The 23,375-nt window shown below is 35.7% G+C and overlaps 1 protein-coding gene and 1 pseudogene across 1 annotated transcript in view; one reads left to right on the top strand and one right to left on the bottom strand.

Moving 5' to 3' along the window:
• Positions 1 to 17,050: 17,050 nt before the first annotated feature.
• On the bottom strand, positions 17,051 to 19,357 carry LOC133524451 (U6 snRNA-associated Sm-like protein LSm3; annotated as a pseudogene).
• Positions 19,358 to 19,562: 205 nt separating this feature from the next.
• The window catches only part of LOC133524449 (membrane-bound alkaline phosphatase-like), a 30,872-nt gene continuing 27,059 nt past the window's right edge, over positions 19,563 to 23,375 (top strand). Inside the window, exon 1 of the mRNA XM_061860489.1 lies at positions 19,563 to 19,727. Within this exon, the coding sequence (XP_061716473.1) occupies positions 19,673 to 19,727 (55 nt within the window). The 5' untranslated portion in view covers positions 19,563 to 19,672. The remainder of the gene's footprint in view (positions 19,728 to 23,375) is intronic.

Raw genomic sequence — 23,375 nt, 5'->3', positions numbered from 1 at the left:
TTATTTCGCTTAAAATTGAGTTTTTTCTTCTCAAGTATGATAAAAAACATTTATTTATTTATTTTATTTATTTATACTTTATTGCACATAAAATATTAAGTACAAAAACACACAACAACATTACGTGTAACATTGTTATTAACATTGTGTGTAACTCGGGGGGTAAGAATATTGCAAACTCTGGTCTTTAATTCCCTCGTTTCCAAAATTTCATTTACCACCCTCGTTGCACAATGTACTATTTCGGCCGAATAAAGGGGTTCATTCACAAACATGTTTTTGAAAAGTAAGATATACAGTATGTATATTAACTTAAACCATTTACTCAAACCCATTAATGTATAGGTTATACCAAAGTAGTATGTAAAGAGTTCAGCAGTCGCCAGAAAATCTAACTTTGACTAATTTTTATTTGTGTTTTTTTTCATTAGCTTATAGAATTGGTACATTTTACCTAACATCGAATGAGGTGGTAAAATAGTAAATTTTGGACTAGCTGTAACTGCAAAAAAGATTGTACTAGCAGTTGTGGTTGCAGGAAAGCATGACGCAGGACTCAAATGCTCAGCTGTTTGCAACTACTGCAATGGTCAATCCTGCGAGAATATACCATACCTGAGATGTATGCCGACATTGAAAAACCATTCATTGATGATCCACCATCAGATGACGATTTCAACCTGCCTGACCAGGTCAATGAAGAAATGCTACCACACACGCTGGCTCCAAAAGGAGCGCTGTGGATTCAGAGGACCAGCCGGTCCGTCAAAGATATACAAGAGATACGAGTTATAACAATTTCCCTCGCTGTACTGTATATTATACAAACAATGATTCGAAAGGCTTTCGAGGTGAACAATTTTGATTGGTCATTACTATTTCGTCGCTAGCATTATACATATATTTAAAAAAAACCGTACTACCTTATTTGATGTAAGGCAACACCTCTTTTTAGGGTTCCGTAGCCAAATGGCAAAAAACGGAACCCTTATAGATTCGTCATGTCCGTCTGTCTGTCCGATTATGTCACCGCCACTTTTTTCCGAAACTATAAGAGCTATACTGTTCAAACTTGGTAAGTAGATGTATTCTATGAACCGCATTAGGATTTTTACACAAAAATAGAAAAAAAAAAACAATAAATTTTGGGGGTTCCCCATACTTAGAACTGAAACTCAAAAAATCTTTTTTCATCAAACCCATACGTGTGGGGTATAGGTCTTTAAAAATGATATTGAGGTTTGTAATATCATTTTTTTCTAAACTGAATAGTTTGCGCGAGAGACACTTCCAAAGTGGTAAAATGTGTCCCCCCCCCCCCCCCCGTAACTTCTAAAATAACAGAATGAAAAATCTAAAAAAAATATATATATACATTGCCATGCAAACTTCCACCGAAAATTGGTTTGAACGAGATCTAGTAAGTAGTTTTTTTTAATACGTCTTTTACAATTTCCATGTTTTATATGCCAATCCATTAATTAAATATGCAAAACATAGTATATACCTTTTAAGACCATGACTCACATTTACCTTAAAACTGCATATTTCCGCTTCCAATCGACTCTCAATGAATTAAAAGCGTTCGTCATTATCCTCAGTATAACGCAAGGTTAGGTCAATGCTCTGTCGTCACAATATTCTAAAGGAAACATTTATCAACCCTGAAATATTCCTTACCTTGAAACTGTATGACGTACTAAAAGTGCCTGATCATTGGTGAACCTTATTACATTACAATAAGGTTTAAAGTCAGTTAACAGCGTTCAACGTACATCGTCATTGATTCGTACGAATTTATCCAAAGGGCAGTTGTGATCACAAAACTTCCCAATGGGTATTGTTCCTAAACACATCATGACGACTTAAAGTGGGAATGAGACGAATGACGTCCTAAAAGGGTTTATATACAAGACCCTATACTTTTGTTGACAGTTAAACGTGGTGCTTGATGTGACATCTACACAGTTCCAACATATACGAAATAAGTGTTTCAAGTCGTAGAGTTTCAAAATGAGTAAGTGATTTTTCATATAAAACTTCTGTTAAGATATTGATACAACGCTTAATCCAAATCCAAATTGTTAAACTTTCAACACATTTAAATTGAAACAATATTATTAACGGCCTCCTACAGTATTTTTCAATACGAAGGGTACGGTGACAGGTGTCATCCCCATAATCTTATTCCTCCAAACGAGCAATTCTTGTATATATATATATATATATATATATTTCCGGGATCTCGGAAACGGCTCTAACGATTTTGCTGAAATTTGGTATATGGGGGTTTTTGGGGGTAAACAATCGATCTAGATTAGTCATATGTTTGGGAAAACGCGTGTTTTCGAGTTTTCATGCGTTTTTCTTTCGACGCAGAATATGGTCGCTAATTTCGTGTTGCCGGCCACTGTCCGTCTGGTCCAGCGGGTTAAGACGCGGACTGCTAAACGAGTGTTACGGGTTCGAATCTCGCCCGGTGACTAACTTTTTTTTTTATATGTTCAAGTTTATATATATTTTTTTAATTTTTATTGTTTTAGACAATTTAGTAAAAAAATGTAGTTAAGATTATCACCTATACACCACCATATTACAATAAATAGTTATAACCGAGCAAAGCTCGGTCGCCCAGGTACTTATAATTTATAACCTAACCCTTAATCAAATAACGGGAAATTATTTCCCACTTTCTTCTTATTTACCAAATAATTTATATATTTTTTAATGCCAAACACAGCGATACAAACTATACAGATTTAAAATATTAGTAATATTTATTTCATTTTTGTCAGTCAAGAAAAACTGCCTTACCTTTCTTGCCATTCACGCCCTTTACTTGTAAATGGAGCCAAAAAAGAAGCGTATAATGTCAGTATGTAGTTGCCAACATCGTGCCACAATAATCTAACAGATGGCGTTAGCAAGCAGGAAACGCAATTATGTAGAATCCTAAATCGCGCTTACGAAGTTCTGAATGTCAGTTACTAAAGTACAACTTCTGACCTACTCTCAGTTGACTTCGGTCCCCAGGCTCAACATCCACCTAGAGAGACTAATATACTCTCTATGGCCTTCTCTCTAACTTTACCACATGGCCAAATTTGTCTGCGGGAAATTCTCCGTACACGAACGGGTTTTTCTTACTACAATACACTATTGTTATTAGTAACATCAACGATTGCTTTAGTTCCAGCCGTCACATCAAATGGTGCTCAGCAGGCGATGGTTGAAGAAAACTATGCTCGTGTATTCAGCGGCCGATCGTAAAATCAGGCAGATCGTAATGTTAGTGTAACATTATTAACAGTAGATGGATGTAGATAGGTAGACGAATGGATTCGACGAGGTTGCTTCAGATGTCCGAAGGGCAACCTGTCCAAGAAACAGGAGCCTCAGGGGGGAAACGAGCCAATGATTATTTACATGTTTCACGATATGCCTAGGGATTTCACGATCTTATTAATCGGCCGCCGAAATATAAAATTTCCCACAAACATAAAAGTAATTGACTTAGAGTCACCGAATTAAACTGACAAAGTGAGGTAGTCCCGTTATTAAATGTCATATATTATTTTATTTGGTATTTGTTTATTTATTAGACATTTATAAGCTAACAGGTACACCAAATCGCTTACAAACTAGATTACAGTAGGATATACAATACAAATTACATTATATACATTAAAACACAATTCATTATTTGCAGAAATATTAAATATAGGATTATTAAATAAATTAAATTAGTCAAATAGAAAACATCATCATTATAATTAAATTATTAAAAATATAAGTCAGTTTTTTGTGGCCAAATATTGGCTAAGGAATTCTGATAGCTTTTTACCAAAACCACCAACACTATCCGCGAATATGTCAATCTGCGGAAAATTATATTTATAGAAATTTGACTGAGTGATTGCATTGCCACACTTTGTCTTTGCGGATGCCATGCCTAGTTATCGTGGTCCGACTGTAGGTAAATAAAAAAATACCTTAAAGATAAAGTAATTTTAGAATTTCCAATACCGTTGGTATATTTCTAAAATATGATAAGTCACTGAAACATAGTTTCGAGAAAACGCGAGTTGAAAGTTTGATCCTCAAATGTGGGTATTTAGAAACGCGTTTTTATTAATTTAGTCAACAATTAAAATGGATTGTTCTAAATTGATACTCGTATTTTCAAATTTAAACATTAAGTATGATAAATATTACAACATATTATGTTGCAATATTCACTATGAAAGTATTCCGGTTTCAACAAGACCAGAAGTTTCTTAATCTTAATTTAAACAAAAACTTTCAGAAAATTATGAAAACTAATGTAAGCTTCGTTTGAATTTGTTTACAATAAACTACACATTTTGAGTAGTTTTTAAACGTAGTAAGTTAATCTTACCTTCATTTTATTGAATATTTTCAGTACAATCTGTCCGTACTCTTGGGTTAATGTAAACAAGTGAATTTGAAGCTACCTTCTTTTGATATTTTTTTATCGGTCACGGGGGTATAAATACAGCCAGTCATTCTGAAGAACGCCACTTCTTCTAGTTCGGAGCTCAACGAGTGAACAAGGTAACTCTGTTATCGTATTTTGTTGTAAAATATATTTGTTATTCTCAAGTTCTTTGAAATAAAAGGTAATTATGTTACTTTGAGTATGATTTACTTTATATTCCTGAATAATTGCTATTAGTTCAGAAATGGGGATTTACAAGCCCACATTCCATTCGGTCTGTTTTAATGTAGTTTAAAATTACCTAGTAATGTTTTTATAAGTGTTTAGACCACTCTATGATTTTTAAAGTAATTTTTGTTATATATTGCTAGTCATTTAATAATTTACTAAATGTAAGGTTATTTTTAGCTAATGGATGTTTTGTTCAAAACAGGAAGGATGTCGGAGGAACATGCCGATGAGGATATGCGTGAGGGTTCAGTTATCCTGCTGGGCGTGACAGCACGGCGCCGTGAGGATCTGCCAGAACGAGGACGAGGACGACACGTCACGCGGCAACGGCATGAACGACGCAGCAGGACCCGGTCGCGATCGCGAGGCAAGCGGCCATCAAGGCCCCGTTCGCGGTTACCAAGGGAGCGTTCACGGACGCCCAGAAAGCGTTCACGGACGCCGTTAAAGCGTTCTCGGGCGCTAAGGGAACGGTCACCTTCATCCTGTGAGCGTTCACGATCGTCGAGGAAGCGATTGCGTTCGCCGGGCAGCGGCGAGCGGACCAGGCGCCGCCGATACAACACGCCGTTTGCAAGTCGACGGGAAAGAAGACGCGAACGCCGGTCAAACGTGAGTGCTTCCAGTTCTTATAGCAGTAGAGACGATAGGACGGTTAGGAGTTGCCGAAGTAATAGTATACATAGTTCAAATAGGAACGTCAACACATTTACCTTGCAAGATGTTATGGATTTGATGAAATCGTTGCCCTCATCTACATCTCAGCATCAAAATCATTTCTCAATGAATACCAATGCGGTTCCGGAATTTGATCCGGCCAGTAAAGAGCAAACAATAGACGCATGGATTAAGAAAGTAGAGGAGTGTTCGACTTTGTACAAATGGACAGAAACTCAATTGATTCATTATGCCTTGCCTAAATTGGGTGGCGTTGCAAAAGTCTGGTACCAAGGTTTACCTTCACTCAACTACACCTGGCCAGAATGGAAAGAAAAGTTAACAAAAACATTTCCCACCGTTCAAAATTACGCGCAACTCTTACATGAAATGTTGGACAGAAAAGTAAGGCATAATGAAACACTTGAGCAATACTTTTATCATAAAATTAATTTACTTAACAGATGTGAAATATCAGACAAACGAGCCGTAGATTGTATCATATACGGGTTAGACGACAAGGGGGTTAGGTTAGGAGCCCAGGCTGGTAAATTTAATGAACCAGAAGAATTGTTAGCTTACCTAAAGTCTATCAAAATTGAGGATTCAAAGGATAAGCGATTCCCGTTCATTAAGAAATCGAGTGAACCACAAAAAGAGAATGCGCGATTTAATGCAAACATGAAATGTTTTAACTGCAATGAGGTTGGTCACCCAAGTTTCAGATGTTCAAAACCCTTGATAACGTGTACTATATGCAAACGATTAGGACATCAGAGTATTAATTGCAGGCGGTTAGCCAAAACAAACAACGACAGCTGTAAAAATAGTCAGGCAGAAAAGTCAGTGTTAGAAGTTAAATTTGCCGGTGAAGTAGACAAGAAGTATGTTCTTCCTATATTAGTTAATGACAAATCGAAGACTTGCTATGTAGATTTAGGGTGTCAGGGTACTTTGATTAGACATAGCGATTTTCTAGAATTGGGGATCAGTCATTCCACAGATAATTTGAAGTTTTTAAAAGGATTTGGCAATGGCTATATAAAACCAATAGGTAAATGCACTTTACGATTGCAGGTACAGTCAGTTAAAGCCTCGATTGAAGTATTGATAGTGCCAGATCATTTGCTAAAACATCCTATATTACTCGGACACACTTTTACGGAGCGAGATGGTTTAATAATCATCAAAACTAATAAAAAATTAATTCTGCGACAATTACCTTCGTTGAAACAAGACATTGAAGAAATTAAATTAAAATTAACTGTTAGTTCTGAAGTAACTATTCAGTGTATGGATATGGTACCTATCGAGGCTGAATCTGATTCTACTTGCAAGGTGTATGTGAATGAATCTATAAGAAATATAGGCACGAATCAATATTGTATTTTACCTGGTCTCTATTCGTTGGTAAACGGAAAGGGGTGTGTAATGGTGGTGAACTTAAACTCTTTACCAGTCGTTTTTTGTAAAGGGCAGTTATTGGCAAGAGCTTGTGTTTTTGAAGAAAATAATTGCGTTGAAGTTAATAATATAGATGTAGAAGAAAATAAAAATATTACGGATAGTTTGAAAACGGAATTAAATTTGGAAGATCACAATAAATTAGAGCTGTTATTGCAGAGGTATAAGGATTGCTTTTCGTTCAGTTTGAAGGACTTAGGTTTGACTAATTTAAATGAGATTACTATTACGCTTAAAGATAATACTCCAGTGGTTTATAGGCCGTATAGATTAGCATATTCAGAACGAGACAAAGTAAAACAAATGATAAAGGAAATGTTGGATTGTGGCATCATAACTGAATCCACTTCATCTTATGCTAGTCCTATATTATTAGTACAAAAGAAAACAGGTGACCAGCGGCTTTGTGTAGATTATAGGGCCTTGAACTCAAAAACCATTAAAGAACATTACCCTCTACCAAGAATAGAAGACCAGATAGATCAGTTAGGAGGATATGAATATTTTATTACCCTCGATCTTGCATCAGGGTATTACCAAATACCAATCGCTCCAGGTTCTCAAGATAAGACTTCGTTTGTCACCCCTGACGGTCAGTATCAATTTACACGTATGCCGTTCGGGTTGGCAAATGCACCATCTGTGTTCCAAAAAACTATAAATACTATGCTCAAGGACCTCAAAAATAAAGAAGCTTTTGCATTTATGGATGACATAATTATACCAGCTCATAGTGTTGAACAGGGAATGGAGCGATTGGAAATGGTTTTAAAATTGATTAGAGAAGCGGGTCTAACATTAAAGTTATCAAAATGTAAGTTCTTCTGTAGGACGATCGATTACTTAGGATTTCAAATTAACAAAGAAGGTGTACGGCCAGGATTGAGGAAAACGGATGCTGTACAGAATTTCAAGCGACCAGTAAATCAACACGAGGTCCGTCAATTTATAGGCTTGGCGAGCTTTTTCCGTCGGTTCGTAAAGAACTTTGCTATTATTGCAAACCCTTTAACTAGTTTACTAAAAAAAGATACCAAATGGGAATGGGGTACGGGGCAAGAAAATGCGTTTGATACTCTGAAATCAGAACTAGTTAAAAGACCCGTCCTTGCTCTTTACAACCCTAAGGCTAACACTCAAATTCACACTGATGCTTGTAAGACCGGCATCGCTGGGATATTGTTGCAACAGGACGACCAAGGTAGATGGCGTGCAGTGTCATATTATAGTAGACAAACTACCCCAGAAGAACAGAAATATCATTCTTTCGAATTAGAGACCCTGGCGGTGATCGCATCCTTGAATAGGTTTAGAGTATATGTGTTAGGTATAAAATTTACGATAGTGACGGACTGTAGTGCACTGCGCACTACCCTATCGAAGAGAGATATGATACCTCGTATTAGCAGGTGGTGGTTACAGCTGCAGGAATACGATTGTGGCATTGAATACAGGCCAGGGAGTCGCATGAGTCATGTTGACGCATTAAGTCGCAACGCAGTCCCAATGATAGAAGAGCCCGAGCCTGTGTTCGATGTACTATTGGTAGAGACTGAAGACTGGTTAACCACAATACAAGGAACTGACGAGGAAGTTAAGCAAATTAAGCGCACTTTAGAAGACCCCGAATCTCCCAAAATTGTAGACATCCATAAAAATTATCAAATTAAAAATGGAAAGGTGTATAGAGTCATAGACGGTCAATTAAAATGGTTAGTACCTAAAGGGGTTAGGTGGCAATTGCTTAAGAAAAATCATGACGAACTTGGTCATTTTGGAATTGAAAAGACTCTAGACAAGATAAAAGCTCTATACTGGTTTCCTAAAATGAACAAGTTCGTCAAAAAGTATGTGCAGTCATGTCTAGAGTGCTCTTATTACAAAACCCCAGCAGGCAAGCGACAGGGGATGCTTCACCCAATACCGAAAGTAGATCAGCCCTTTCATACAGTACACTTAGATCACCTAGGGCCATTTATTAAGAGCAAGTCGAAAAATGCTTATCTCTTAGTTTTGGTAGATGCGTATACTAAATATTCATGTTTATATGCGGTAAGGAATACTAAAACAAGAACGACCATCAGAGTTCTTAATAATTTTGTGAGCTATTTTGGTATACCTAGCCGTTTGATAAGTGACAGGGGAACTTCATTTACAAGCAAAGGGTTCAAACAGTTCGTGTCGGCATTAGGTATAAGACATGTTTTGAATGCAGTGGCTACACCGAGAGCGAACGGTCAGGTTGAGAGGTACAACCGAACCATACTAGCGTCGCTTTCAGTGAAGAACCACAATCACAACGAGAACGAATGGGATAAGCATCTAGAAGAAATTCAGCTAGGACTTAATACCACATTGAATAAAGCAATCGGCAAAAGTCCAGCTGAAGTACTTTTTGGAACTAGACTGAAAACAAAGGGGGACGGATTAGTAGCTTTATTGCGTAGCGGATTAATTGATCAAGAGGGTGAGAGTGCTAGCCATACGATCGATGACGTACGATACGAGGTTAATATGAAAATTCAAGGGGAGCAACAAAAGAATAAGGAAAGATTTGACAGGGTTAGAAAAAAATGCTAAAAAGTATGAGGTAGGAGAACTTGTTAGAATAGAAAGAGACATTAATAGCAATAACGGAAAATCCAAAAAACTCTTACCTAAATTACAAGGACCGTATAAAATAACCAAAGTATTAGATATGGATAGATATTTAGTTGAAGATACGCCTATAACCCGAAAGCAGAACCGAAAGTACGAAGCAGTTATTGCGGTTGATAAAATACACCCATGGCTAACGTTTACGCAGGATGTTATTGATTCAGGTAGTGAGAGTGATGATAGCGATGTAGACATGAGGGGAGTAGAAGATAACAATGCAGATGAACCACAAGGCGAGGATAGTTAGATAATAAATAGGAGTTATAAAATGTATAAACTATGATGATTGTGATGTTGATAATGACTATGAAAAAAAATACTGTAACAATGATATGACGATGACAATATAATAAGTTTGTGTATTACTGACAGGATAATGATAATGGTTATGCTGCAAATTGACACACATATGAGTCGTAAGACACTTTTGGGAGTGTGCTCAGTTTGGCATGTAAACCATAGATGAACATCTTGGATTATCACACAATGGAGTCTTAAGGACAATTTGGAGTGTGTTAAATCTAAGATGGTGAATGAAGGCATGAATTGACACGCAAATGAGTCGTAAGACAACTGGGAGTGTGTTCAATTCAATTGTATATGTAAAAAGTCCAAGAATGAATTAATTGTATGTTATATATTCTAGTGGTCACATATTTCACACAAGTACTCTAATGGTCAAGTATAATACTTGACATAATACTCTTACAGTCCGATACTGTCATTTGAAAGATACTTGTGAGAAATATTATATTCAAGTTATAAATATAGATTCTTTTTTGGAAAAATTTTAATGAACGTATAAATATTTAATTGAGGTATTAAAATAAGAAAACGAGATTTATACTATGATTTCATGTAAAAGTATGCCCTAATGTTGGTTAATTATAAATAATAATATTATACGCAATTGATGGAACAATTACTTTTGTAAGATGGCCGAACGAATTAGAAAATAATATATTTTTTCCTCTTTAATACTTTTGTTTTTCTAAAATGTATCAGACATATAACTTGTATTGGTGTTTTTGTAAGTCTAGATACAAATATTATTTTATTGATAAATTAATAGAGTTGGTTAATATGCTTGAAATATTGAAATCTCTGTGCTATAACGAGAGGACTTCGTTTTTTCAGAATGGCCGACTGTAAGCTTCGTTTGAATTTGTTTACAATAAACTACACATTTTGAGTAGTTTTTAAACGTAGTAAGTTAATCTTACCTTCATTTTATTGAATATTTTCAGTACAATCTGTCCGTACTCTTGGGTTAATGTAAACAAGTGAATTTGAAGCTACCTTCTTTTGATATTTTTTTATCGGTCACGGGGGTATAAATACAGCCAGTCATTCTGAAGAACGCCACTTCTTCTAGTTCGGAGCTCAACGAGTGAACAAGGTAACTCTGTTATCGTATTTTGTTGTAAAATATATTTGTTATTCTCAAGTTCTTTGAAATAAAAGGTAATTATGTTACTTTGAGTATGATTTACTTTATATTCCTGAATAATTGCTTTTACTAAGGTCTTTTTTACGAACAAATAAATATTTGAACAAGAACAACATTATCTTGATCCAGTTTTTATACTGAATAAACTAACATGCGTATAAATATTTGCCATGTCTGTAGCCTGATCCTTTGTAATCTCTTTTTTTGTTTATATGATGTGGAGTTTCTTAATTAAATAAATATTGGTAGGCGTGCTCATGTCGTGTTTATCACATATGTTGTAAACGTAGGACAATACGAAGAATGACATACATGTTTGTTTGTGTCTTAAATTGGAAAGAAATAAGGCGCGGCATGCAGGTTCTGCCAGGAGTCAGAAGAGACAGCAATGCACATTCTCTGTTCCTGATTTTTTTAACGTGCAGTAATGCATTTAGGTATCTCGCCTAGCAGGGGAACTAGGACGGATATGTCGGACTCGTGGCCAAGGGGCCAAATACTGATTAAACACTCCACAGTATGACCGTCTCGTAGCAATGGTGGCGGACATAGACGCCGTAAGGAATCCACCGTGAATACCGCCTGCTGCCGACTGACGAGGCTGTCCCCTCCTTGGACCCAAAAGTCCGCCGAAGCTCCCCCTCTCGTAGTATGCAGGGTCACACCACACACTGGTCCCACATGACAACCTCCACGCCGGGAGATGGAAAAACCCCGGGCTCCACCCCGTCAGGTTGCCTTAGCGATTTTTAAATCATTCTCGTGGCCACCACGCCGGCGCCGGCCAGCAGTGGCAAATCTGGAATTTCCGAGATTCAACGGGCATTACAACAGATCACTGCTTGGTCGATGTGTCACTCAAAAAGGCCCACGACAGGACCATAATAAAATAAATAAATACAATTTATTAAGTACCGTAAAGTAAACATTTCAATATCCATGCTGGTGCCAAGTATTCAAGATACCTGTATTAAGAGACAACCATAGTATACAAAATGTTTATTTAGTCACCTGCAACAATTTACGGGGTGAATATAGGTCATACTGAGCAACTTTTCCTTTTTTTTTTCTGGGGATTTTACAATACAGTTTTACAGTTCATGTATCTAGCTTGCATGCAAGCGTGCAAATTTATAATCAGTAAAATTATAAAAAATAAATTTAAATTTATATAAAATGTCAAATAGAAATAATTGAAAAAGGTTACATAATAGGCATATCACAAGTAATACAATTATATTACTAAATATACTGTTGGTATTCGAGACACGACTTTACGCTGTAAAAACAACGCTCTAAGACCCAGTTTGTAAGACTGCGCTTAAAGGCGTTTCCCTCTAGCAGCTTTAGTTCCTCCGGGAGATGATTATATACAACGATGCACATATTAAAAACCATTACCTTCATTTCCCTTCACTAATAATTCATTTACCTTCGCACTATTTAACGTCAAACTAAAGTTGCCCCTTCAGACCGAGGCATGGTGACAAACCACGTAACCCAAATAAAAAACTGACATCATCACATAAACAGCTGTGACCATCACATCCGTATAGCGGATAAATAAATTTACATAGTTACCATATTTAATTCAGTTTATGATACCCATCACGATTTACTACGTTTTACTGACACTGAAACACACCGTTCACATGCCATTGTGTAGCATAATACCCGCCATTTATGGTAATATGCCACAATTACATGATTTGTTACTTCATTGTGACTGAGATTGGCGTGGATTGACACTTTCTTGTGTAACTATATCTATAATTATTACAATATAAATGTATCCCACATTGATCTTTTTTCGTATAAAACCTGTGAAAGTTTTAAGAAACAAATTATTACTCACTTAAGATCGAAATTATAAACATTAACAAACTGTTTATTTAAGTAGGTAACATTAATAAAAGTAGTTATACTTACACCTTTGTAATAACCTCTGCATATTAGTACTTATAACATTGTAACATTGTAGGTATTAACTTATGTATATAATATTCTTGTGTACCCCGTGTGGATGTATGTACAAGTATCAACGAACCTGCCCGTGCATACATATACATGGATGAATGAATACAGATTCACTCAAGTTACTGATAACTTTATTGTTACTAACTGATAACTTTGTTTTCCGCTTACTGCTCCTAGACTAGCTACTTATTATTATTAAGGTAGGGCACACTCAAGGTCTATTAACACATTACTTATGTTTACATTATTTTTTGTATAAGACTGTTTGTTGCCTAAATAAATTAAAAAAAAAAAAAAACTATGTATAACTGTTTTTTAACTTGAATCCTTTCAGTAGTAAGAAAAATTTTTTTGTGCAAAATTTCATTTTTAGCCGACTGCGTCAAGTAAGGTTTTTCGAGCGTATCTCTTTGGCTTGCTCTATAGCCCAGACGGCTGGACGGTTTTCCACATTTGAGGTATCGTTGAATTCGTCAGAATTGTGTTAGTGGTGCCCGCATATGAAAAAGGGCGTTATTTTTTTTTAGCATAACAATATGGGTATCAAATAAAAGTTAGTGAAAATACCATTTCAATAATATATGTAGCAGTTGTTTTTTTTTTCTTCCATAGAGTTGAATAGACGTCGACGTTTGGAAGACACTAGTGTGGGGTGGTCCCATAACAGTGAGCTATTAAATGTGTGTTAAATAATATTTTGAAACAGTAAATTTTCTTGAAATAAATTACAAATAATTCAACTACAGTAGGCAGATTAACAACTTTTTAAGGGGGGAAATGCGTTACGCATACAACCCAGGCGCGGGGACGGGTCTGGGATGGTTATGTGGGACTCCCATATAGGCTGATGAGACCCATGGTTTACCCACTAAAACCCCTCTGTTGCTGCCTCCGTGCTATAGGGCGAGGTCCCAGGAACTTCGAAGTACCTACTCTTCCGCAACCTCACCAGCGGCCGTCCGTGCTCGGACTCAACGCGTGAGGAATAGATCACCCCTCCACCTCAGTGGGCGCGTCGATCATACGTCATTCCCGCCCGCGCAGGAACCCTTGTGTAGGCGGCAGAAGCATACGCCCCCAAGCCTGCTGCGAGGCACATTAACAACGAAACCCAACCTAACTCGATGTGGTTTTTTTTTTCATCGGAGTTACTTACTCGTAATTATCTCCTAGGTGCATCATAAACCACTCTGAGTTAACTTAATATTCCCGTACCCTGGTCTTAAGGGGGAATTGATGCACCAGTGCTTATGATTAATAAAATATCGACACAAGTGTTATCGATATCGATATGAAGCAATTTCTAAACTATCATACCTAATGTCAATCCTCCCCCAACTAAACGATATATAGTAAATTGTTAACCAAGGGATGAAATGCACCCATTTCTGTCGAGGTCGTATGACACTCGAACGCAGTGAGAGCGCCAATAGTCAGAGACAGAAATGGTGTCTTTCACCCAAGTTAAACACTCTACTTTTCATTTCGAATATGAGGAAAGTAAAATAAAAGTGCTCTTAAAAAAACACGGCTAAATATAAATTTCAGTAGTATTTCTTGAGGGTCATTTCAATTAACAATTTAGGTAAAAATATCATTATTTATGGAATGGGGAGTTAATTATCAGAATGGAAGTTGTACAACAAATCCATTTAAAACCAATATTTTAATTGCTTGTAGTAAAAAAGTAAAAAACGTACTTAGAAAGTACAGTGATCTAGAGCAGAAACGTATCGTTTTCTGTACACTTTTTAGAACAACAACGACCCACTTTCAGAGTATGACAAATGAAAAATTAAAAGCGTCACCTTTTTCATTACCTACTTGCAAAACTATTTTCTTATCGAAACTATTCCGACATTGATTCGATTCACTATGATTATGGTAACATAATATTATATATTCATTCGGTTCATATTATTTTAATCACGGTTATAATAATTTAGAAATTACGAAATGGTGATATTCCTATGACAAAATTTACCGATAAAGACTTACCCCCTTATTCATAAACGTCTACTAAAGTGAATAAGCCGCTAATAATCGTTTGTCCCTTTCCGACGTATTGGTATGATGGAAAGGGACAAACGATTATTAGCGGCTTGTTAACTTTAGTAGACGTTTATGAATAAAGGTGTTATAATATAATCAGCTTTCATTTACTCTTGCGCTATTTAACGTCAAACTAAAATTGCCCCCGGAATAGCAGACCTGTAGGGCTAAGATGGTCGGCTCTTTATCATTTGTTACATGGCTGTAACGTTCTAACAAGTATGCAAGTGCGAAAGTGACAGGGATAGTGACAAGCGATAAAAATGGAACTATGTTGCTACTGCAGGGTATAATTATTAAATCCAGCAGGCTTGTTATAGTATTTGTCACGTAACTTGGACGATGACAGCTGTCTAAAATATTAAAGTGACAGCTGTCACTGTACCTAAGCTCTCGAAATTAAAAGCCTTTTAATTATCATGTCATGATTTTTTTATACGGTACATTTAGTTTTCCGATGTTAAAAGATTGGAATCAAAGTCTCTTGAATCCCGCTTTATTATTACTGACTGTGACTTCTACATAATAAAAAGCATTAAAATACACGAGTGTGGGTTGTGGGCGCTCATTTTACACGAAACTTTTGCTGAAGTTACTTTAAAAACAAAAAACATATTAATTTTATACTTAAAACTAATTAAAAGATAAATTGTATGTCAAATGGCGTTAAATGAGAACTTTGTTCACGCATGTCACTCATTCCTAGTTTTTTTTTTAATTCAGTGACAAACTAAAGTAGGTGGCCTATTTCCGTATCATTCGATACAAACTAACATGCGAGATATGTCAAAATTGTATGCAATTGACATTTCATTTCGAACAAAAATGCATTTCGACTGATATTAGAATAGAGGTAAAATCGAATTCCTTTTTTACAGGCTTTTATTTACTTTCACCTGACCGTTGTCTGTTTGTAATCAAATCTTGCAAGTTAAATTTGATCCACTTCCCGGTTTCCGATTGAGCTGAAAATTTGCATACATATGTAAGTCGGGTGACAATGCAATATTATGGTACCATCGAGCTGATCTGATGATGGAGACAAGAGGTGGACATAGGAATAACTCTGTGATAAAACAACGCAACCTAATTGTGTTTGGGGTTTTTAGAATTTGCTCGATGAGTATTAGCTGCCTGTGGAAGGAAAAGTACAGTCAGCGATAAGTGCTTGTACCAAAAATGAAATTTTTGCCAAAAACTTATTTTCAGAGATGTTCCAAATTTGAATGTCATAACCAAATCGATTTTGATGTAGTTATGAAGCAATTACAACATTATCACAGATAAGAAATTTGTTGTAACAAAACAGTTTATCGTAATGTAGCCATTATTTACGGATTTTGAAGGCATCATAGAGGGTTTATGATATGTATGCAGATAAACTAATTAAAACACTATTTACTCGTACTAATCGCCTAAGGTATGTATTAATTAATTAAGAAGAGATTTCATGACTGTATGATATTGATGTAAAGTTCAATTTTGATGACTGTTCTACCTTCTTGAGCTTACCGAGGGGCTTCATCAATTTGTGTAATAATGTCCTATAATATATATATATATATATAAATATATAGGAAAATAAATTGGCATGTTCTTTGGAAAAAGTTTTACCCCATTATTCATAACATAAAACTTTACGGCCCCGATTTAGTTTAATTATGTTATATCTCTTTCTTACAAATAAGTCAAAATGACAGATAAAGACAAACGATACATAACGCCATTATTGATTAAACACAGTTCTATGAAATATTAGAAAATAAAATTAAAATTTTAAGTAATTTAGATTGTTTGGTTTATTCTTAATTGATTTTTTTCATATTATTATTGGCTATGTGCAAAGTTACAAGCGACGCCAACGCACGACGTGGTGAAAATATGAAATTTCGTGGGACAACCGCAAAATGTCCCACACTCAGTAAGGCGGCGCCACAGTCATGCACGGGGCGAATAGCCTGTCTATAATAGATCGTGTCATTAAAGAAGACGCGTGACTTGACTCATATTGTTATTTTTTAAAGGTTAGATTTGACAAATCTGCGCGTCATTGTGGAGGACATGAATTATAAATGGCTTTGATTTAAAAATATATAATTATTATTAATGTTTTATTTGTTCTTACTTATACTCCAACTCGGATTGGTGGTGAGGCTAATATGACACCATCACCTCTCACAAATAACATGGGAATAGTCCGTTTTGTTGTTCTGTAGACTTCCTCATAAATAAATAATAAATATTATAGGACATTATTACACACATTGACTAAGTCCCACGGTAAGCTCAATAAGGCTTGTGTTGAGGGTACTTAGACAACGATATATATAATATATAAATATTTATAAATACTTAAATACATAGAAAACACCCATGACTCAGGAACAAATATCCATGCTCATCACACGAATAAATGCCCTTACCAGGATTTGAACCCGGGACCATCAGCTTCTTAGGCAGGGTCACTACCCACTAGGTCAAACCGGTCGTCAATCATGTGTTTCTTCATATGTTTCTTCATCAATCTTTACTGTTGTGATTGTCTCTTCTGCATCTCCTAGGACCATGTTTAGATGTTGATCATAAGCATGCAGTTTGCCACGAAGTTCTCGTTCATTACGCATTTTTACGTATATTCTTTCTTTTAAGCTTAGCCTTATAAGATCTAATGGCTCCTTCACAGTCGTTACCGATACATTTTCACCGTCATCTGCCATGATTTAAAGATGACTCTGTAAAGTTAGTAAGTACGGAAAATATATTATTCGAATAAAATGGAGTCACAGACACGGGAGAAATTATTAATTTTCACAAACGTATTATTTCTTGGTTATATTCGTTACTTGAAGCCATTGGAGCAAAGCGTTTCGAAAATTATTATTATATGAACATCAAAAATATGTGATGTACCTTAAATATGGCGTCGGAACTTACGCCATTATTAACTACGCTCCGACGCTAATGCGGTTTTACGCAACGTAAGCTCCAACCGTCATAAGGTAGTTAAGGTACCTTTACCCATGGAACGTCACATATTTTTTATATCTACAAAACGAAGAGTCGTGTAAAGATCGACTAAATTGATGATTTACCTCGTCTATTTTGTATATATATTTCTAACGTCAAAGTGACTTTGCATGCCCAAATCGAGCTGCTTCTGTCAATTATGCAACATACAAACGATATCTAAATGAGAACTTATCTAAACCAGAACTTATCGTTATCGTATCTCATTCTTCGAATCGGGTGACAACACTGAACTAGCACTATTCTTAGTGCCCGTAAGGCCTGTCATTAGATGGCCACTGGTGATGGTCAATGGCCACCAAGCTTGCTAAGTAAATTGCTCCCTTCTGGATTTTTCGTAGTTGGGTAAAAACAAAACATACTTACGTATTTATATAAGGAAAATCAATGTCTTAAAATATCGATGCAATCAATTTAAATGAGATAAATAATTGTGTACAAACTTGTTTCCACATTAATATTTTTTTATCTTATCTATACCTTAAACCCTAAGCTTATGATTTGTTGGTGTTTTAAGATGTGTAAAACCAAAAAGTCACACGAACCCGCCATCAAAAAGCCACTTCATTTTAAAACGACAACATTTATAGATCGTCGGTCCGATTCGAAGAATGAGATATGATAACGATATGTTACTTGAATTATCATATTAAAACATGACTCTATTCAGTTCAGTCGCAAATATTTTATATTCTTATTTCCAAAACGTAACTAAACATGTCATAACATAATATTATATGGACCACTGTTTTTTTTTTTTTGAATTTTGGGATTTGCATATTATTTCCACTTCGTAATAGGAGAAATTAGTACTTAACTCAAAATTTCCATACATTTTTCTTTTCTTCCATTCTGTTACTGTCATACAAAGTCAAAGTAAAAATGGCAATGGAAATAAAAATCTTGGGACACCTTTTTTGGGCTCTTACAATAGAATGATTCTAAGAATAGTCGCATAAAAATTACAAATTAAAAATAGCGTAGTTAACCTTTAAATAAATTGGCCCATATTTTACACACGGACACACAATCTCACCATATTTCACACACTTCATCACCAGGTGTAAACTATGTGTCTACGCGCTCATAACCTCACCATTATCTCAGTAACCCCTTGCACACCACCTCTCAAGCCTTGAATGATGTTGCAGGTACAAATTCACCCACAACGACTATTATTTCCAAAACCTAACTAAATATGTAATATATTATATGGTCCATTTTGTTTAGAGCTGTACACTACATTACCCTTTTAAATTTCGGTATTTTATTTGTTTTATACTTTTAATAATTATTTCGAGGTAAGTTTAATTTTTACGTTATTATTGTATTTTAGGAACAGGTACATTAAAAACCGTAAATCAGTTAATTGTGACACTTAATATTTATTTATGTATACCATTGTAACATCTATATTGACATGCACAATCTGACAATAAATGATTACTTACGGTTGGTCGGTCAAACAAATGGTAACGGAATGGGATAAACTTACAAACAAACAATTTACGAATGTGTAGTGTACAACTTCAATAAATTGGCCCATATTCACACAATTGTAAAACTAAGTCCACGTGCTCACAAACTCACCATTATACTAAATTATAACGCGATAAGGTTAATCCCTTGTTGAAAACAATCCCTCAAGCCTTCGTGACGTTGCAGACGCAGTCTTAAAGCGGAGTGCGCGCGAGTGGATGGCAGTGATGGCGCGCCTGTTGCTATTGGTGTTCGTTGCCGGCGTGTGCGCAGGTACGTGCGTGTTTGTGGAAGTGTGTGTTTTGTTATTGTAGGAATATTTCGAAAAATAATAATGTTATGTTGAAAAAATGTGATTTGGATTGAAGAAATGCTACGACAAACGGGAATGCTAGGAATAAAAAAAAATGTAAAGCAACAATATGTAAAAAAATGTTAAGTATTATGTTTGAGTTTCAGCAATATTATAAAATTAAAATACTTAATACAATCCAGGGTAAACATTATTTTTTGTTTAGATGTTGCCCTTGAAAATAACTTAAAGGGAAATTTTATATGCCTACCTAATTTTAGTTTTTCGTACATACATCCAATTTCGTATATAAAAAAAAATTGAAAAGTAAAAGAAAGATCATAGGTACAATAAATACATACATTTAAAAATGAAATACCTATTCATTGTAAGTTTCAACGTATAAAAGTGTACATAACAAAAGTGCAACGCAGCTGACATACCACTGCTTATTTTATTAAAAATAATCTTATTCATTTGTAAACAAAACATTATAAGTGTACACTCGCATAAATAAATAAAAAAACAAACCATGACACAGAACTATGAATAAAGGTACCGGCTAAATATATAGAGTCACATTTTAGGTGAGTATAAAATAATGCACAAAAAATCCTAATAAAACCAGTACAAATTAGCTCCAATGGAATTTGAAGCATTATTAAATGGAACACAGTCGCTTTTGATTCGATTTTGACTGCCAATTTTTCTTATATAGCCCGCCATAAGTTAAAAACTATATTATATACATATTAATAGCCTATGTGGTCCCACTGCTGGCCTTCCCCTGCATTACCATCTCTCGGTTTTGAGCAATCTCCGGCCAGCCGTTGAGATATGCGGCCAGGTCATCCCGCCGTCTCCGCCTGGGCCTGCCGGCTCCTCGCCCATTTTGCGACACCCAGACCGTGACTATTTTGGCCCTCTGTGGGTGTATGTGCTAGGTTAAAAACTACTAGAGATTAAACATGGAAATCCACCACAAATATAACACAATTCCAGCGGTTTTGTCCGGAGTTTATTAACTCAATTGAGCATGTCTACGGAACAACCATTCTTGACTTACACCAGCCATATTAATACAGACTAATATCAACCTTAACACCGTCACATAAGGTTCAGCTTTGATTTTGTTAAAGTTTACAAATACCTGTGCTCCCGCGCAATAGTGTAGGCCCATTCGAACGTGCACTTGACATCAAAACGATATTTTATCGACCGAAGCGTTAGTGAAGGTCTCCATTTTAACTCGGGCATTTGCTTTCGTATGTCCGGGACTCCGGATGTTCTCCTCTACAGGTCGCAATTCTTAACTGATTCTCGTGAAATTTTGTGACCAGATTCTGTGATTAAATATATTTTTTGTCGATCCAGTTTTTGGAATTTATTCAGAATGCGGAAATTGGCATAAAGTACTTAAGCGCCAAAAGCGTCTATGGCGCTTAAGAGTATTGTGAGTTTACTGTGATAACGACTCAACAAGCTAAGTGTACGCGGTGTACAGCTCACATAGCCACGACTAATATTGGAATCATATCAGTTAGCGTTAGCTGTCATTCGCAAGTTCATTTCGCTCGAACTTGGCCGTACAAGTCTTAGTGCGAGGGAGATGCCCGCGCGATTGACAGCTAGCTGATATGATTTCAAAATGATTCAAATATTGGTTTTATGTCAGGTGAATATGCAAATTGGCCTGATAGTTCTGTAAATCGTAACGTGTCTAATTTGCAAATTCATATAAATAAAATGCTATGACCTATTTCTCATTTTATTTAAATATGACAACAGATGCTATACAATATACGTATTTATGAACAAGGAGACGGTAAAGAGCATATAAAAAAGAAACTGCTGCAGTAGTGATATGTTGAGGTCGTAGAAAAGAAGGGTCTTGGGGGACTTTCAGTATTATGATTCCTGCACCATCTTCGCACTTCTCATTTTATTCCTTAGAATAAATTTTCAAAAAAAATGTTGGTTATGATAGTCTCAAAAGAGCCAAAATTGGAATTATTCTTTGCTTACTCGATTTTTTCCTGTAACTAGCATTGAGTTACTATTACTATAGAGAAGCAATACCAAATAATGGAATTGTGCCAATCGCAACCTGTACCACGCGACCAAAATGTGACGGGACACGCGACAAAAGCGCCGTAAAATTCATGGCGCTTACGCGTTTAGTTCGCGAGATTCACGCTCCGCTTCTATGGTTTGTTGTCAATACAACAACTCATGGCGCAAAATACTGGTACTCTGTGCCGGTTCTATACGTAATAACTATAGTTCATTAGTAACTAGTTAGATTACCTATAGGTACTATAAATTTATGTTTAACTACTACCCAAAATTCTGCATAAAAATATTACTGATATTATAAAGTCACCTCTGTATTTCCAATCTAGCCCGTTTCACGGTATAGGGATTAATATTATGTAATTCGAAAACCAAAGAGATGGCTAAATTAATAATTAAAAATCACATACACTGAGCTTGACGTACTTACTCTACTTATTTGTCTCATTACCAACTTACAATTATCCTTATATCAGCTAAAATAGCTAAAAACAAAATAATCAAATCTTTGATATCAATGAAATAAAAACAGCAGCTTACTCAACCAAATATTATGATGTTATATTAAATGAACAAAAAAAACGAACGTGACATTGATAAAGTAATATCAATCGATTTTGTAATGAAGTAATCAAGTTACCTAAACGTGATGAGAAGACTAGACACATGTGATCAAAACAGAATAATAATTACGTAATTATCTAACGGCCCAATTCGAACAATGCTTATGTCACAGTGATACCGATCTGTCAGTGTCAAAAGATATTTATTCAACCAAAAACGTCACTTTCGATATTGACATATCAGTATCGTATCGCTGTGACATATTATAAGCATTTTTCGAATTAGGACGTTAATCTGATCAATAACAAAGAATAAATAATAGTACTTACTACCGTACAGAGATGACACTTGACATATCAGTATCGTATCGCTGTGACATCTTATAAGCATTTTCCGAATTGGGCCGTTAATCTGATCAATAATAAATAATAGTAAGTACTTACTACCGTACTGAAATGACACTTCCTACTAACCAAATTATGCTGCCGTTTTCTAAAGTATAGCACTATCCCCTTCGGCCCCTTAGGGTTGTCAAAATTCAAGTCATTATCTCATCTGTGGTCGTGCACGTATAGGGACTTCAAGTTGTGCCAACCCTAATAATTGCCCGGAGCAATGCTCAGCCGAACGGACCCGAGAAAACCCGAAAGTATGAGTGTCGTCCCACTGTAAATGAATCGTAATATTTACAATTTACGACACTGATCAGAAGATACTGACTTACTGTTGAAGGGCATTTTAATTTTGTTATTGGGTTTCCAATTCGTCAGATTTTTTATTTTACGCTTATTTCCCGATTTCTCATAGACTGGTTTTGAATATTTATGTTTTTTTTTTCTCATTGCTGGCCAGTGAATACCTGTCTGATGAGGTCTCCAGATAATTCTAAAAAACCCTTCAAGAGTTCAGCCCATTTATAGTCGGGTTAGGTCAACCGGGGTAAAAGTAATGATGGGGTTATTACGACGAAAAAATTAGTTGAAGTCCTGCAA

This window comes from Cydia pomonella, chromosome 13 (assembly GCF_033807575.1).
Source record: "Cydia pomonella isolate Wapato2018A chromosome 13, ilCydPomo1, whole genome shotgun sequence".
NCBI lineage: Eukaryota > Metazoa > Arthropoda > Insecta > Lepidoptera > Tortricidae > Cydia > Cydia pomonella.
This window is presented reverse-complemented; position numbering and strand designations above follow the sequence as displayed.